This window comes from Lytechinus pictus, chromosome 13, assembly GCF_037042905.1.
Source record: "Lytechinus pictus isolate F3 Inbred chromosome 13, Lp3.0, whole genome shotgun sequence".
NCBI lineage: Eukaryota > Metazoa > Echinodermata > Echinoidea > Temnopleuroida > Toxopneustidae > Lytechinus > Lytechinus pictus.
This window is the reverse complement of record NC_087257.1, coordinates 13208566-13227214: the sequence shown is the minus strand read 5'-3', so window position 1 is coordinate 13227214 and position 18649 is coordinate 13208566. Positions and strand designations below refer to the sequence as shown.

Genomic DNA, 18649 nt, shown 5'->3' with positions numbered 1-18649 from the left:
TGTCATATAGGCCTGGTTCTAAATGCTAGGAAACAGGCCAATAATACATTGACTTCAGTGGGGCTAATTATGTATTCATGAGGACATGTCTAAGGGCCCCATGGACCGATTCCCACCATTTTGGTAGTGGGTGTTCCAAGACAAGTATACTGGAGGATTTGACAGATCTGGAGATCATAAAGGTCATATTTCATTGCTATCTCCTGCAAGAGCCTTATCGTGGGAGAGCCTTTAAGTTAAAGGCTTCTAGGAATGTTCTAAACTCAAAGAGGCTGTGATCGAGATTGACAAGTTGACCTAGAAGCAACAGTTTCCTAAGATCAATTTGTGAAGAGACTGGAAGAAGATAAGTGAGTAGGTAGACAATCTCTTCTACCGCAGACTTTGGGACCCCCAGTACTTGCTTAAAAAGATGAGATTGAGCCCGGTCTAACTTCACCAGCATAGATTTAGTGAACTTGTGGATAGATGAACCGTGCAGCATTCTAGGGATGCAGACAGTTTTCCAGAGCTGAGATACGAGAGTAGGAACCAGGCCTCCGGTATATGCTCCAGTACCAGTGACTGAGAGCAAAGAGAGTACGAATACCGACCAGTGCCAATGATATCGCCAGTTGGATCCGATCGCGTCCCCGAGTCGACAATGCCAAGATGGGGATGACTGACATTCTCTTCAATGGTAGATCCGTTGACTTCCCAGGATGAGTTAGATAGTTGTTTTTTCCTGCTGCTCACAATCACTGCACTCTTGGAGGGATTTATCTTGTAATGCCACTGCTCTAACGATGAGTTACAGATGAGTGCAACATTGTCAGCCAGTACAATTTTACAAGAGAAGCGACCCCTACAGAGCAGCCAAGGTTCTTCTCACGCATGACTTTTCTGAGCCCATCCACAAACACAGTGAACAAAGTTGGTGACAGGACACCCCCTTGTCTTACGCCTTGAATGACTGGTATCTGTTCGCTGACTTTCCCCTTCCAGAAGACTCTGCTTTCTAGATCCTGGTACATCGACACAAGCATATTCTGAATGCCCAAATCAAGCTTTGATGATCCTAGCTTGTAGAACAACCCTCCTTGCCATACGGTGTCAAAGGCTTTTTAATCTTTGATAAAAGACATCAAGCTTGCGTGCTGACCGCTCAGTCATCTTCCTTGTCTTGCTGGGAATAAATGGCAACTGTGGTAACTAGGGATGTATAAAGTATGAGTTTACTCTTGTGGGCCATTTCCCTAGACTTCCAGATCCTGTTATATATTGGATTTTATTGCAATCAAAATACAATCACAAGCAGTCAAAGACTGAAATCCTGTGAAGTCTTGTTTACATGTACAAATAGAAACATAACAAAATATAAAGTAAACATTATAAATAAATATTTATTTACAATACAGATTCATACAGGTGAAAAAGAAATGTATCATAAGTAAATGCCAAAAGCCATAACATAATTACTGCAAGGTGTCACCAATGAAGAATAGGGGAGTGAAAGATTAGGAGGAGAGAGGAGAGGAAAAGGATGAGAAAAAAGAAAGAAATAGGGATAGGTCAAAAGAAAAGGGAAAGCAAGAGGTGGAAACTGGAAAGAGAACCTTAACAATAAAAACTCATTATACAATACAAGACATTTCAACAATGGTCACTAAAATGTAAGTTAAGTAGTAATTGAAGCGAGCACAAAAAAGGGAAAGTAGAGATGAGGATAAAGACTCCCTGGAAGAAGTCCAAGTTATGCAAGAAGTCCAAGCACTATGTTGATATTGCACAAGAGGAGATTAATTGCAAGTATTAAATGTGTGCAAACTATATAAATTCAAACCTGAAACAGTACAACAAATAATTCCTAAAAGAAAAATATGAGAGGAAAGGCAGAAACAGAAAAAGAAGCAGTTAAAAAAAGAAAAGAAAGAAACAAAAATAGGAAGTGGAGAGGGAAAAAGAGAAAGAAATAGAAAGAGAAATGGAAAGAGAAAGAGAGGGGGAAAGGGGAGAGAGAGGAAGGAGAAGAGGGGAAAGAGAAAGGGGGAGAAGCAAGGAGTAGGGGGCAGAAAATTCCAAGAGAGGAGAGAGAAAAGAAAGAAAGAATAACAGAAGACTGTAGGAAAAAGAAGAAAGAAAAAAAGATAAATGAGGAGAGAGAAAATGGAAATACTGTTCATCAACAAAAGATACAAGTTAGGGATGAAATTATACAAGTTTCAGATCATTGATTATCTTCACTGCTTCAGGTAGGAATTTTGGTACCTAGAAGTACGGCAAGGTATGTGGCAAAGTCTTTTGAGTCTTTTGAAAATAGAGTTTGCCTTGCCTAGGCGGCATGACAGATCCACTGTTATGTCCCCCTGATTAGAGATGGTGCTTCCAAGATACACTGTAGATGAAAGTAGAGACTTCTTCCACATTTTTTTGGTTTAGGTGTACATGTATGTTAGTGGGTTGATCAGTTTGTATTGACTCTGAGTCCTACCTTCGATGCTGTGGTGGCGAGGACATCTGTCATAGTCTGCAAGTTCTGGGCAGAGTCTCCTAAGAGGGCCAGATTGTCTGCAAAGTCAAGGTCAGTCAGCCTTGCGGAGTTGGTCCTCTTTATACCAAGAGCTGGGTCGATCATGGTTTGTTGCATCACAAAGTCAATGGTGATAAGGAACAGCAAGGGCGACAGTATGCATCCTTGGCATACTCCTGTCAAGATGCTAAAGTAGTCCGTATGGCCAGTGTTAGTTTTGATACAGCATCGTGAGTTTCTATACAGGCTTTTAAAAATGTTAATGAACTTTGGGGGAATGCCATATATTTGTGCTATTTCCCACACAGATTCTATATGCTGTCAAATGCTTTCATGAAGTCTATAAAGTTGATGTAGAGTTAAATTGAATACTCTGTTCTGTTATATTTCTTAATGTAAGTACGGTATCTGTTCACTGCATGATATCCCACTGCGAAATCCTGCCTGTACTTCGTGAAGCCTTAAATAAAGCTCCTAGAATGCTATTTTTTGGTGAAAATATTCTTTATAGCATTCCTAACAATTGTGAATGAAAAAAATTCTGGTACCAAGACCGATTTCTTATGTATTTTATTGTTTTTTAAATTTCTTATGTATTTCTTTGTTTTTTTACTTTTTGTTTTTTATTGTTTTTTCCGATGGAAATCGTTCCAGACTTAATTCTGATCATAAACAAGGCAAAATTAATTAAGTTTAATTAGTAAAAGTAGAAATAATGATACATTTATGAATTTTGGCTAAATACACAATTTGCATTGGATTTGTACATGAAATCACGTTTATGAGCAATTTTGGGTCTGACATGCACTTACATAATGTTGCGTAATGTCGTAACTGCGTACCCGGGCGTCACAAATTTGGTCTCAAAATTTGCGCGAGACTTGAAAGTAAAAAGTCAGTGAGCGGCAAGGTCAAAAAAATTTGCGCAGCAGATATATCGCGAAAATTGTTGAGGGGGGGGGCCATTATGCCCCCCCCCCCCGGGAGAATTAGGTTAAAGTCAATGCTATCTTTCAGCCTATTGAGTAATATTTTACAAAAAAACTTTGCCTGGAACAGAGAGTAGCGTGAGGCCTCTCTAGTTGTTGCAGTTGCTTAGGTCTCCTTTCTTTGGTAGGGTGATTACCATGCCCTCTTTTCACTCATTTGGCACATCTTCCTCTTTAAATGACATGCTGAAGAGATGTTGAAGTTGTTTCTCTAGTGCTCTGCCACCATGTTTAAGTACTTCAGGAGAAATGGAGTTTTTAATGGGTGATTTTACGTTTTTTTTTAAATACTTTAATAGATTTGTGGACTTCTGCTTCCTTATCTGACTGTCCACATCTAGAGGATCTATTTTACCTTTAAGCTTGAATTACTGTTCATTTTCAACTTTATTTCCAATTTCTAGGAGAAGACCATTGCCAAAGACTTCATGTAGACCTACTACCAGGAGTTCTAATAAGGAGAATATCAGTACAGGGAAGGTAACATCAGCAACAAGATCTACAAGGACTACAAAAAATGCAGAACAGAGGTAAAAAAAAACAACAACTAATTTTACCCCATACTTATACGGAATAATTCCTTGAATGCGATGAGTGCCGATGATAAAAAGGAGGCTCGAGCTAAAGCGGGGGTAAAAAGCGCTCAATCCAATTATTTCATTATTATTTCTCTTTCTGTAGAATAGATAGAAATTTCTCTGAGTAGTTTGTTAAAGGGTCAAGAAAGTCGTAAATCATGGAGGAATGGAAACAAACAAAATGCTTTAAAATTGCACAACGTAATCTGTCTGTCAGACGAGCCCTTTGGAGTTATGTGATAAAAAATTTGGACAGCACAAATTCGACAGAACTCAGGATTGTCATTTACCTCAAGTTCTCAACAATCCTAATTCTTATACACTTTAATAGCAGGTTTCATGATTGTTAAATCCAAACAAACACCGAGGTGAAAAATGCAATTTACTATGTGTTTGTCTTTCTGCTACCTATTGCCACCCTTTCCCTCATCGGGAGATACTGGCAAAGATCACATGACATCGCAGCCTTGTTCTGGTAGCATTGACTGACTATGCACTTTCATAAATTTTTCATCAGGCCCCTGTTGCTATTATGGTAACTGTGCCATCCAATGGTAACTACCATGGTATCGCTGATCACAGCCAATCAGAATCAAGGATTCCATGCAAGTTACCATTGGATGGCAAAGTTACCATAATAGTAACTTTTATGCAATGGGGCACAGGTTGGTGTTTCATGTAGCTGTTTTTAAGTTTACGAGCGACTTGTAAATGACTTGTCGTAAAATAAATGATGCAGCTTACCAGATTTTCATATTCCTAGGAAAGTATTCCCAGTCATTCATAAAGTCACTTGTTCGTAACTTACAAACTGCTTTATGAAAAACCCACCTGGATCCCAACTAGCGGTTACATATACTTGCCTTTTCTTCAACAGCAAAATTCCTGTGCCAAACAGCAAGATCCCTGTCTCCAGCAACAGCAGGATACCTGTCGCAAAGACCACCAGATCAACAGCCTCCAAGACATCGGGCGCTTCTTCCAGGACCCCGACGCGCAGGAAAGTCCCAGACTTTGAGAAGCTTCACAAGTCATGGAACAAAAAGTTCCAGCAAGGCAAAGCTGTCATAAAGAAACCATGTACACAGGTACAGGGGGCCCGTTTCATAAAGAGTTACAACTAAACTTTACCTTAATAATTGGATAATTATTTTATCTCGAAGTCTCACATTCGAGATAATGTGGAAGAATACCGTACGTGCATCTGCAAATCAATTTTTCGTTCGTAGCATGGCGCCCATCGGAGCTTGAATTCGCCAGAGTTTTTCATTTTTTAATCCGCCTTTTTGGGACACTCGTTTTTGGATTATAATTTTTCAATGTTTTGCTTGTTAACTTTTCTTTGATTTGTTACCTCTTTTGGCACATTTCGAGCCTTTTCAGTGCTGATATTTGTCTTATTTACTTGAGACTTTTGCGACTAGGGTGATGGAGAATCCATCGGATACACCCGTTGTTCATGTACTTGATTAATCAACATATTTTAGGACTGTTTTGGAAGACCTGTTACTAAGTACAGTAGCCTTGCATAATTGTCAGAGGCTATTATTAGCAAGTATTTTTCATTTCGTCAGTGCATCTGTGTGTTTAGATAATCACGACCATGTGTCTTTCTTAAAATCACTCTAGACCGAGGCTTTTGACTTGACGAGGCCGGGCACCGAGTTCAAGAGTGCATATTACGATGGCACGAAGAAAGACGTTAAAAGCAGGCGGCAGACGGGCTTCGGCTTCAGGCCGGATGGTGATGATTTTCACGTCGATAATGGGGCCCTGAATGACATCCTCAATGGTCAAGGGGAAGAGGATGAGGAGGAGAGGAAAGTGTCTTCAAGAGCAACTCTTGCTGGGACAGGTTAGAAAATTTGTCTAATATTTTCCTCCTCATAAACAAGGTTTTATTCCTCCATGAATGGGTGGGGTTGCTATTGCTGCATTTTATTTTAATTCAGTGAAAATGCTTCCATTTTGTCAAATATGCAAAACTTGAAATACTCCATGTTTAGTATACAAAAGCCAGATTCTTTAATTCATATACTAGGATCACCTGTGTTTGTTCATATAACGCTTGCAAAACTGCTAAATCCCCACCCCTCGGTTGAGAGATTGGTCCCAATGTCCCAACTCAATTAGCTTATATTGCGGTTGAAACTTTATTCACAAATGGGTAATTGTATGAAATAAACAACCATTTTGTATGATGGACCCCATTTTTTTTTTTTCATTTATACTTCACATTACAAATGTCTTGAAGATCCCACATAATAGCCCAATATATTGCTTCCTGGCCGATTTCATGAAGTGTGTGTATATACGTCCCATCCCCTATTTTCGGGAGTCGGACCTTCCTAAAATTATTTGTCTCTTTTTTTTATATTTCATATGAAAAATTGTAATGCTTTCAATTTTATGTCATGGCTTAATCTGTCCATGAAATAAAGTAAGAATAGTACAAATTGGAGGCTGACATGTAAAAAGATTTATTTATGGACTTCAATTTATAAATAAAAAATGCAAGCCACTTGCCCTTCTGTTTAAAGGTAAATACAAGTTGTGGTAAAGATTCCAAAATAAGTTTGTGCAGAATCCAATATAATGACCATCCAAGTGTCTGTTTTTTATAAATAAAAAATATGTGCCAAAGGATTCTAAAAGAAATTGTGTAATTACTGAGAAATAAGCGAAATAAGCATGACATTTTACCAAGATGTCAGGTCATTTCCAAGTAATAATGATACACTGTCCATCTTGTGTTAATCTGTGTTAGAGTTCTTCAGTGTGATTGTTTTTCAGATTAATTTTCATGATTTCACAAAGTTCAGTTGAATCAGTTCATGTTACTGTACCTGGGCTCTGTTTCATAAAGACTTGTTATAATAAGAAATGCAAGATTTCTATAACAAATTTAGTATCAGCCATTCAGATCGAAGGATTTCAGTGGCTTATAACTGTTAAATGTAAATTTGTTATTTTAACAAGTTTTATGAATTGGACCCCAGGGCCCTGTCTTTGATACAAAGAGTTACAATTGATCAAATCAATCACAACTCTATGAAAATCCATCAGTGTCATAATTATTTTTTATCTACAGGAAATTTGCATAATGTCCTTTGTAAACAAAGAAGAACACACCAAATTGTCAAGAAATCAATTAATTTATGGATATACATTCATATGTAGAGAAATTTTTTGAGCAAACATGCATTTGATATGTTGTCTTTGCTAGCTTTCCATAGTTGCGATTGATCGGATCAATCACAACTCACTTAAAGACGGGCCCTTGATCTAGATCTTGGATGATATGGTTTTACAGACTTTTTCATGAATTTGGTGTTTGCTGCAACTACTTTCTTTATTCTTTAAGTGTGGTTAGAACTTTATTTACATATGTATTATTACCTCCTTCAACTTACAGGTGTATCAACGGGACCTACCTCACATATCGCTGGCAGGAGGCAAACTTTAGGACAATTACCATCAACAGGGGCGGGGCGGGTGAACAACTGCTCAAACATCTTGTCGGACAGAGAAATCAGCAAGCCAGTTTCACATGGTGGGAAGAAATCCCTCACACAAGAACAGACAGGTACAGTAGTGACAATTGTAAAGTAATTGATTCACAAGGTATTTGAATAATGATGACAACAACATAATCTTTCAAATTTGACATTTTTTTACCACAGTTGGGACTGTTGGTTCTGTCAATCTAATTTTGCATTCATGTTATGAATACGCTTCCCAAAGAATTCCCTGTTTGTACCCTGATATCCACTGTAGAACTTGAGTGGAATAGCAGTTAATCTCAAATATAAATCTATTTGTAAGTGAGGAATGGAGACCATATTCCACAAGTCTGAAGCAAAATCTTTGTGCTTCAAAATTGGAAATGAGCCTTAATTCATATGTCAGTATTGCTACTTCTAGATAAAATGAGCACAAATTAGGTAGAAAATATTGTCCATGACATACATGTTGCTTGTAGCAATGCTGACTTACTTAATCCTCTTCACATTTGTCAAAGCATAAGGCCTCTGCAGCTGTGCTCCAGTTTCTTCTGTTTTGAGCAAGTGTCCCCAGTCCATTTTAGATTTGGTTTATTCATTGGCTTCATCCCCTGTTCAATAATTCTCCATTTCCCTTTTGGTCTTCCTCTTGTAGCAATGGTGGAACCACCATTTTTGGAAAGAAAGGTGGCGCAAAGGGCAAATTTTAATGTCAGGCGCAGATGTCAAGTTTATTGGCAATTATCAAAATACAGAGGGGGCAGGTGTCCCTTGTTCCCCTACTTGGATTAGAAAGCACATGTGATCTGAAAATGTAGTTGAGAAAGATAGACATAGTAGTGAAGAAAAAATTAAAAAGGAATTTAGTATATATTTTCTGCATCTGTTTGGTATACAGAAGCTGGAATAACGTTTGAGATGAGTGCTGACTCCCTTGCCAGCATTTTGAACAACACCGGACTACACTCATCTCATAAAAAACATGTCATCATGGGAGGGCGACAGACGATTGGCGGAATGTCTGCCAAACAGAGACAGTCTGCTAGATCAAATATGGTGAGTCTTCATTTTATTATTCACCATTTTCTTTACAAACACTATATCAAGTAAGTAGTATATGTAGTGGTAAGTTTTAATTAGGTAGTGTGACATACATGTAAAATTATTTATCATCAAATAAAAATCATACGGTCATCTCTACTTTTCTTTTGATATGTTGTTAAAGAGAAATGCCAGTTGTGGTAACGATCTCAAAATGATTTCGAACAGAATCCAGTAAAATTACCACCAAAGTGTTTGTATGTATAAATGAAAAATGTGTGCAAAATGGCTCTGGAAGAAAATATGTTCTTGCTGAGAAAAGAGCAAAATAAACACTGAATTCCATCAAATGACAGCCCTTTTCAAGCAGTATACATGTATATACACTGTCCCACATTTGCTCTTCTGTGTTATTGATCATTAGTGTTGTCAGTTTTCAGCTAAGACTTCATGATGTCACAAAGATAAGTTTAAGTTGACGTACCAGATCTAAATCTACGATAATAGGATGAAAATTAACCTTGACTTTAAAAAGACTTTCTCTCATAAAATAATTGTTTGCTGCAACTACATACTTTTACATTTAACATGAATCAATATACATCTACTTAAATCTTGTTTGTGGTATGCTCAACTATGGATGAGATACACAAGTGAAAGTACATGTTGTTTATTGAAGGGTATAACCTAGCATGACGAAATACCTCCGTTTGATAACACTATACCCCATTTTTTCTCAATGAATTCTCTTCTCTGAATACAAAAACCATACTGCCCCAGGCATGCAATGTAAGTATCAAAACACCTGTTTCTTGACCTCGGTCCGGACTCCGAAGATAACACAACAGCCCGAGTGCGGTCCGGGAAAACATGTCGCCATTTTTTATTCACTTACTTTCCTTATTTCGAGGTTGATTTTCTTCGTTCGAAATTGAAAATGGGCTAGCATTGAATTTCTGAATACAATATGCCTTTGAAAACGTGATTAAATATCGAATACAATAATTTAATTCCGAAGGTCCTTCTACAGGCAAAGAAGACTTACGTAATACACAGCTGTTGTTTATCATTTCGTCCTTGGCTCAACGCTCATAATCTGGCCTGTGGGGATTACCTGGCCAAGCGGGGTTGATCAGGCGGGTGTTTCATAAAGCTGTTCGTAAGTTAAGAGCGACTGGTGATCATGTCTTGCGGTAAATGGTACAAACCATTGGCGATGATCACCAGTCGTTGTTAAAGTCGCTCTTAACTTACGAACAGCTTTATGAAACGACCCCCAGGGCTTAGAAATGATGTTTTAGATTTTCAAATGCAAAATGGGGTGAAATACCGCAGTTTGCCATCTGATCTGCGGTCCGTTTCCAAACGGGGGTAAGACGTAATGGAAACCACAAGAAACATTTTAAAAATATTTAAAAATTTTCAAATATTCTTTCTGAAAGACAACTAGAAGGACATCAATCTACTACTAGAAACCCAAGAGCTATGATGTCACTAAGGTCTACACTGGGGTCGCCATGAATTGATAACTCAACTGTTGACTTAAATCCTCAGTGTTTTTACTTGAAAAATATTAAAACATGTTATTGTTTCCTTTTGTAAAAGACATCTGGATGGACATCGATCTACTACCAGAAACCCAAGAGCCATGATATCGACTAGGTTGGCTGTGGGGTAGCCATGAATCGATGGCTCCATTGTTGACTTTTATAATCTTCTGTGTTTTTACTTGAAAAATATTTAAGACATGTTAATGTGTTTTTTTTTTTTTTTTTTTTTGAAAGACAACTGGAAGGACATCGATCTACTACCAGAAACCCAAGAATCATGATGTCACTAAGGTCTACAGTGAGTTCGCCAAGAGGACCTTGTCCAGATTCACTATGGATGGGAACCAGGCGAGCTTCAAGAATGACTTCATCAACAGCCTTCTGCCAGATAACAGAGGGTCCATATACTTCAGTGAGTATCAAGTGTTTTCGGTTCAGCAACTCTGCAGTAGATGGGAGTGAAATTGCTACACTGGACTACCTTTGAATTTGTAATTTATGACAATGTCAATGTGTGATTTACATGGAGGTGACCATGGGTGATAGCTAATTATCCAATTGATTCCACATTACCTAAAATGTCCCAATCTTAGAGGATGTTGCAAGAAAATACTTGCAATCATTTGCAAATTTCAGATGCAGATTTGCAAGGGATAGATCAATTTTAACTGAAGCAAATCAATTTACAGTTGTTGATGCAAGAAGCGGACTATCAATCAATTGCAAATTCCCAATTAAATGTATGACTTTCAATTGATTTTGAGACTCAAAATTGATTTGCAATCAATTGCAAGTTTCTTGCAATGCCCTATTAGTGAATTACAGAAGCAGTGTCGCCAAATTTTCTTTTTTAAAATAGTAAGGAATATCTGAGTCTAATCAAAAGCTATATTTGCAGGAAACAATGACCTCATGAAAATGTCTTTGAAATCAAGGTTCATTGTCATTATATTTGTAAAATATATTGATTTGGTTTATTTATTAACCCAAATTTTCCATAATCATGAAATCTAAAGGTCACCGCACACCTTACGACTGGTTCATGATCTGATTTTGGAAAAAATCACATTTTGCTCATTTTCTGAAGATGTGAGTGAAAAGTAACTTTTAATTTGAGGTACAAATGAAAGAATACCAATAAAACAATTTTGGATGATTGCAAGCCTTTAGTTCAGAATAAAGGCCATATCAGTTTCAGATCGTAGCCAATCGTACAATTGCTATGCCATCATTACGACTAGGCCTGACTTGAAACGGATATTTCAATATTCGGATACCCGACACTGAAAACCGGACGGCGGATGGGTATCCGAAATTTTACCCTGAAATATAAAAAATAATATCCATTTGCACTTATTTGAGTTATATTCAAAATTTTTCAGTTATATTTGAGTTTTGAACCTATCCGATGATGGCGAGAGTCAGCGTGCGCTTATTAAAATATTTCTGAAAACCACGAAATTACGAGAAGCTGAATATTTTGGGTTGAATCTGTTTTGCAATCGGATTTGACTAATGTGAGTTAGCGTGAGGCTACGGCTACAAATGTAGATCGTATGACTGTGTAAGCTATTAGTAAATTACTATTATTTGAGTTATACAAGTCGGGCCTAGTTACGATCCCATTTAATGGTTGCGAGAGTATGTGTGTTTATTTTTTAGTTCCGATCGAATGAAATAAGATGCAATGAATTTGACCGAGGCGAGTGTAAGTGCGAGTCTACGATTACTAAAAGTCTAAAACCAGACAGGCCTACATCATTCAGCTCACTCACGTGCTGTCCTGTCTGGACGTGTCTGGAGTGAATCGTCCGATATATATTTGGTCACATTACACTCGCTACACCTTCAAATGGGATCGTACTTGGAATATTTTCATTTTCATGTCGGGTTTCTCCCCATTCCCCAAATTATAGCCAAGCTTCTCATTTCTCAACTTCTGAAACATAATCACACTTCTTACAAAGAATCAAGACAAGATTTAATCACAGTAACAGTAACTAATCACTTACATTCATCACCAGTAAGTTTTACTGCAAAACACGTCGATTCACAACCGACCACATACTCGGCGGGCGCACATCATAAACCTTTCTGGCATGATACTGCCTTTTAAGTATTGTTGTTTACGTGATGATGGATATCAAAATTTATAGTGGATATGCCATTTAAACTGAAATAAAGGAAAATGTGTGTTTTGTAATTTATATATTAAATATTAATTCATGAAAGAGATTTTCAATTGACAATTAGGCATCATTCTTTCATAATTCTCATCATCATTCATCGCTATCATCTTCACCAATCTTGATAATCGTTGATAATCATTTAAAATCATTTTCACTAGCCATCACTCATCATCATCGTCATTCATTTCGGTTTCACTCTCATTATCGTTCATTTCAGTTTCACTCTCATTATCATTCATCACAAAGTCCGTCATTATCAAATCACAAAAACAACATGACATGCGCAATCATCATTCATTCGACGTTTTCAACTTTTCATAGTTTAAAAAATAATCATCTTCATTGGTAACCAAAGTTGCTGTGAGAAAAAGTAGAATTCATTTTGCATTTGATGAATAAATTACAAGAAACAACATGACACACCCGAGTACCCCGATCAACATTTATTTGATGCTTAAATGGTTTCAAATTATCTTCATTCTTCACTCGCATTGAAAGTCGAGGTAAGAAAATATACGATGAGTTACGCATTTGAAATCATCAAAACATTAGACGGGAAAGAAAAATGATCTTAAGCGACACCATAGTAAAATCGCCATCGTTGTCAGAACGGAACTTTACTCCATTCACGGACGGTCATGCTCCAAAACTGATATAAGGTCATGTTTCAAAACTGATATAAAAACGATGGTTTTCGGCGGGAATATATTACCGAAGAAGATTAATTGATATTGGTGATTATATTGGCGACTAAAACTTATAAATTTTGTTGGTGAGTCTTACTAAATTTAATGAGTTTTTGTGACAGGAAAGTGGTGAATCAGTGTCCACGGATACCCGAACCCGAAAAATGAAAACCGTTTTCCGTCCACGTGGGCGGAAACCGTTCGGATATCCGTTTGGTGGCAGTACCAATTACGACTAAATATTAAATTCACTTTTATAAGGATGATAGCATCGTCACAGATTTGAACATAGGTATTCGCACAATGATTTACAGCATTACACAATAAGATATTCCATGTCTCAATATCAGCACAATATTCTAATACGTTTTATTACAACATTGGGTCGCAGACCAATCGTAAAGTGTGTGGTGGCCTTAAGCTGAATAAAAAAAACATGATTACAGTGAAGGTCTCAACATCGATAAGCCCATGTGGATCAGTTTATGACGCAATCAAACAGCGGTCATGTTTTTTTTTTCATTGTGTTTGAACTCAATTTAAATTGTTGCCACAACTTGTGTTTATGTTTGATACTCATTGCTTACTGATTTTGTTTTTTCGTCTGTAGAGCAAAGCAACCCAGCTCCCGAGAAACCAGTTCTGGACAGACCAAAGAGTTCTGCCGCCGTCAGTCGAACTCCGGGAACGGTGAGATCGCTTATAATTTTTGTCAGACTTGTTTGCGATATTTGGGTTGGATGCTGTTTATGGTTTATTCATAATGCCCAGTCACTCTCCAGGCAGTATTTCCTGATAATAGTTTTGATGTGAAATGCATATAGTTACATAGCTCATGATGATTTTTACCACTTTGTGAGCAGTTATTGCAAACAATCAGGGGGCCATTTCATAAAGCTGTTCGCAAGTTGAGAGAGACTATAAGAACAACTGGTGATCCTTTCTTGTGGTAAATGATATTCACCATTAAATGATCATTAGTGACTATTTATCTTGTAAGAAAGGTTCACCAGTTGTTCTTAAACAAATAAAGTCACTTTTAACTTACGAACAGCTTTATGAAACACCCCCTGGATACTTTTGATCCCAAAACTCTTATTTCATTTTATAGAGGAGGACTCTTTCTAGTTAAAGGAAATGTTGTCAGTTATGTCATAACTCTCATGTAGAGCTCATTTCTGAACTTCCCTAAAAAAGTACTTAAGTTTTGACAAGGTTTTAGTTTTAACCGTAATCATATATTTGCAGATTTGTGGAATATATGTAAAATCCATGCATCTCTTGCACTTCCGTATGGATTTTCAAATGAAGACAATACTAAAAAGTCATAATTTTATATGTCAATTTTATGTTTTTTCCTTTTGTCTCTTTTTTAGGCTGCGAGAATTCCTAATCCTCGTTTCAAGAAGCAGGACCAGTCGTGCTCTCCTGCCCTTACACCAGCAAGGCGCATCCCTACAACACCCGGGGTAGGTCATGTTCTAACTTACCAATGTTGCCTTTATTCTTGACTTTAAACTCTGGCCCATAAACAGTTGTGGACCTTCAAGTATGGATAGCCAATGGTGACACAAATCTCTAACAACAAACAGTCAGATGCCCTTACATTGAAAATATAACATATTCATTCAGAGTTCCGAAGTGTGACGTCATCAATTTTCCCATTTTGGCTTTCAGCATTTTGATACCATATTTCCGTAGAGCCCGATGAAATACCTCTACCACCTAAATTTGGTGGGAATCAGTCTATGGGGGTGTGCAGGGGTATGACCTCATGAATACATTATTAGCCCCAGTTGATGGCCGGGTGCCAAATGTTACATCATCCAGGCAATTGGTACTCTATCAAAGCGGAAAAAATTGTCGGGACCAAAGATTTGGGTTTGGCTCAGTCTTGGTGTGGTCCCATATGCTTACATCTGTGTGCTGCGAATGTGATCTCCAGCAGTTTCCTCATTGTTTGAGTTCACAACCAGAACTAAATTTCAAGTAATTTTGTGATTTGTAAATTTCTTTTATGTTTAGGGGCAGAGTCAGAAGAATGTTCGTTGGGCGGATGTCCTCTCATCACCTACAGAGGGAGACATAGCAGACCAAACTAAGGTAGAGAAATTGTACAAATAAAATTGATTAATTTATATTTTTGTTCAGTTTTGTCCACATATTAATGTAAATTACATTAATTTTGTTATCCATTTCCCTAATTTGGTTGATATTTTTTGTACATTGTAATCCTATTTCCAGATTTTGTTTTTTATAATTTTGTTTGTGTTTTTTCCCAACATGCCATTCATGCAATTTTATGATCCTCCCACCAAAGATATTTATATTATTGTTTTAGATTGCATTATCATGTATGTAATGTTTTATCTGGAAGTGGAAACTTAATGAAATGGAAATAGATAATAAATGACATGTTAGGGTTAAAATATATCTTTGGTTTTGAATTTCCTTTCATTTATATACACTGGAAATAGAAGCTATTTTTATTTCTTTTATAAAGAAATTTAGCAAAAAGCAATTTATCATATATCCAGCCATTAGTATTATTAGTAAAGAAGGTATACTTCTTGCATATTGACTCTTTTACAGGATGTGGTAGCTGTTCTCAATTTTGGCGATGATTGCGAAGATGTAGTTTCTCCCGAGACAAAGACAAGACTTGAGGAGGTGCAGAAGATTGAGGCCGAGACTGTCCTTAACAGGCAAAAGCTAAATGTAAGAAAATTTGCAACGACTTATCAGAAGTTAACATCTTAAAACTTGACTTTGTACCTTCATTGTTATCTGTTTCTTACTGTGTAGGATTAGGACGCCCTACATGTACCTACAAGTTCTTGCTTTTCCAGGCTTCCTAATTAGTTTTACCTTGTATAATGTTCTGTTGTTATGTGCCTTTGAATAATTTTGTAATTTGTCTGCTTCTAAAAAAAGAAGTTGAAGCAATAAATGAACATGTGAGGCTGTCATGATCTAGTGGTTATGACCCTCGTCTTTCAATCTGAGGAACGTTGGTTCGATTCCCAGCCATGACGTGTTTTCCTTCAGCAAGGAATTTACCCACATTGTGTTGCAGTCAACCCAGGTGAGGTGCATGGGTACCATGTGGGAATAAATTTCTCAAATGCTTGAGAACCTATAGGCAGCGCAGCTAAAGCCTGGGTGATAATATTATCATGTTAATCAGGACCCACTGGTGGAAGAGTTTTCGGAACTGAAGTGGCTACCCTGGATAAATATGACATTATTATTATCATTATTAAAAATCTAATGTGTTTGTTTTCTTGTTACTGATATTCCAGGAAATGGAGGAGATAGAAAAGCAACTGGAGCTGGAGATAGCTCGTCTTCATGAAGCAGGAGATCGGGAAGATCTTGAAGAGCCTGTCTGTCAACCTGCCTCAACTGTGCCCCAACCAGACCCTAACCTGCACAGGGTTGATTCCATCACATCAAACACTCTTGACCAGATCCCTACGAAGCAGCCCGCAAATTATCTTGATCCAGTCAAACTATCCACAGCTTACAAAGGAGAAACTACCCATGTACCGAAACCTGAGAATACATCACAAGAGTATACTACAGTGTCCGAGGTAGGGCTCCAGCAGCATGGCACAAGGGAAGTACAACATCTTCAGGAAAAGGTCCAGAGAGGTCAAAGCTATATGCAGACATTAAACCTTGATAGGGTATTCAATCATCAACATGGTGATACAGCACAGCCGAGAGAAAGTTGTTATCAAAATGCTGTTTCTAGTAGGGGTATTGGTGTGAGGAGAGAGGAGCCAAGATCGTTTCCCTTGCCATCGGACAGTCAGGTTGTTTCAGCCATTGCTGACAAGCCAAGCGCAGTCAAGCCAGAAGTGACAAGTCATGGTATTGTTGATGCTGCTGTGCATGAGGTTGATCATGGGAATGATGGCTCGCTGCGGCTTCAGTATCCATCAGGATCAAGGCTGATGGTTACGGATAGTACAGAAGCTTTCTGTGGTGTCTTCCCTCCATTCCTGCAGAACTCTTACCAATCGTCCAGGCATCCCGAAGATCACACTTTTCCAGGTAAATTAACCGGTCAGGGAAGTTCTCAGGGTAATAATGTAATGCCTGCATCCTCTACAGTGAAAACAGGGGTAGATGACTTTTTCCATAGGATGACGGTAGACATGGATCATAATCGCCATCACCTTATGGCAGACAGAGACAATGAGAACGATATGTTGCCTACGACGCTGAGTTATGACCGCAGCAAACCGATTGCGATGACTGACCCACATGGTGGGAGAACTATTTCTCAATCATTTACTCAATCATTTGTACCACAATCCTCTATAGAAAGTACTAAACCACACATATCACATGACGTTCCCCAAGCATTCAGTGTTCCGACCAAACCCACAGCACCCACTGAAAATCCACAGTTGACGATACACACGCCTCAGCCATCAAGAGCTGTACCCAGAGGAAACTCATTCCTCAACCCCACTCCACATTTGCGTACCATGTCAACTCCCCTTCACCATTCATCAATGATGCCAACTCCCATTCAAACACCCTTGGCCATGAGACACTCTTCATTGACATTGTCCTCGGGTAGAGAACATCATGAGTGGGCGTCACCCATCGCTACCAATGCCCAACGCTTCCCTCTGTATGGTGATAAATTTTCTGCCCCAAGGTCATCAAACATTGACAAGTCAAAAGAGAATTACCATCAGGCTATAAGCTCTTGTGGCCCTCTGTCAGAAACAACATCCGTTGCCCAACACTTCCTTCCGTATGGTCACAACCTGCCTGCCCCCAGGTCATCAACCATGGACAGGTCGCAACAGAATTTCCATCAGACTACAACCTCTGGCAGCCATCTAGAAACAGCTGTGTCCTCATCGATTCATCCCATCGTGGGCTCACTGCCGAATCGGCCAGAACATCCTGTAGGATCTGTGTCTACGGCTTTCCAGTACAGGCGACCTCATTCTGCGTCAGTGTCTTCCGAGTGCCCCAGGATCGCTCCCAGTCAGAGTTCAGGGGCTGCCGGGTCACTCTCTCTGAGTGACAGTCTCCGAGGTGGTCACCATCGAGAGCCAGTTCTTCCAGTGAAGCGACAAATGATGACAGAGAGAGGTGAGAATACTGCTTCAGTATGATTTTTAATGATGAACATAAATTCATCCATATGAAGAGTTAGTTTTGAAGAAGTGGATAATGATATACAAATACTACACATCATGGAAGTAGTCAGTTAGAATTACACACAGATAATACCTTTGGAACAGTTCTAATACGCACAAGGCAGAGGCGAGGGTATTTTTCATTTGGTTTCAAAGGCTAGAAGAGTGTGTATCACTTTTTTTTCACGATTGATTGCCTTGGCTACAATGAACAATCAATCTTGAAAATCAAGCGTAAAATTAATCGCTAAAGGCTTGGTCCCACTGCACTTTTACGGATGCAGAGAGGATGTAAAACGGAAATGAATCTTGCCATCCGTTGGAAAACATTATGTATCCATTGTGTACTCTTTGCATACGTGATTCATACGCTCTATATCCGTCGAACATCCGTCTACTGTGATTTCATTCTTCGCCCATTTTGTCCATTATCTGG

General features: G+C 38.3%; 1 protein-coding gene across 1 annotated transcript in view; it reads left to right on the top strand.

Annotated features, from left to right (window-relative positions):
• Window positions 1-18649, top strand: part of LOC129275028 (uncharacterized) — a 30698-nt gene that overhangs the window by 3197 nt on the left and 8852 nt on the right. The window contains exons 3-13 of the mRNA XM_064108142.1: window positions 3903-4028; window positions 4954-5164; window positions 5706-5931; window positions 7492-7662; window positions 8478-8635; window positions 10405-10582; window positions 13656-13735; window positions 14422-14514; window positions 15071-15148; window positions 15638-15763; window positions 16348-18166. Of these exons, the coding sequence (XP_063964212.1) occupies window positions 3903-4028; window positions 4954-5164; window positions 5706-5931; window positions 7492-7662; window positions 8478-8635; window positions 10405-10582; window positions 13656-13735; window positions 14422-14514; window positions 15071-15148; window positions 15638-15763; window positions 16348-18166 (3266 nt within the window). The remainder of the gene's footprint in view (window positions 1-3902; window positions 4029-4953; window positions 5165-5705; window positions 5932-7491; window positions 7663-8477; window positions 8636-10404; window positions 10583-13655; window positions 13736-14421; window positions 14515-15070; window positions 15149-15637; window positions 15764-16347; window positions 18167-18649) is intronic.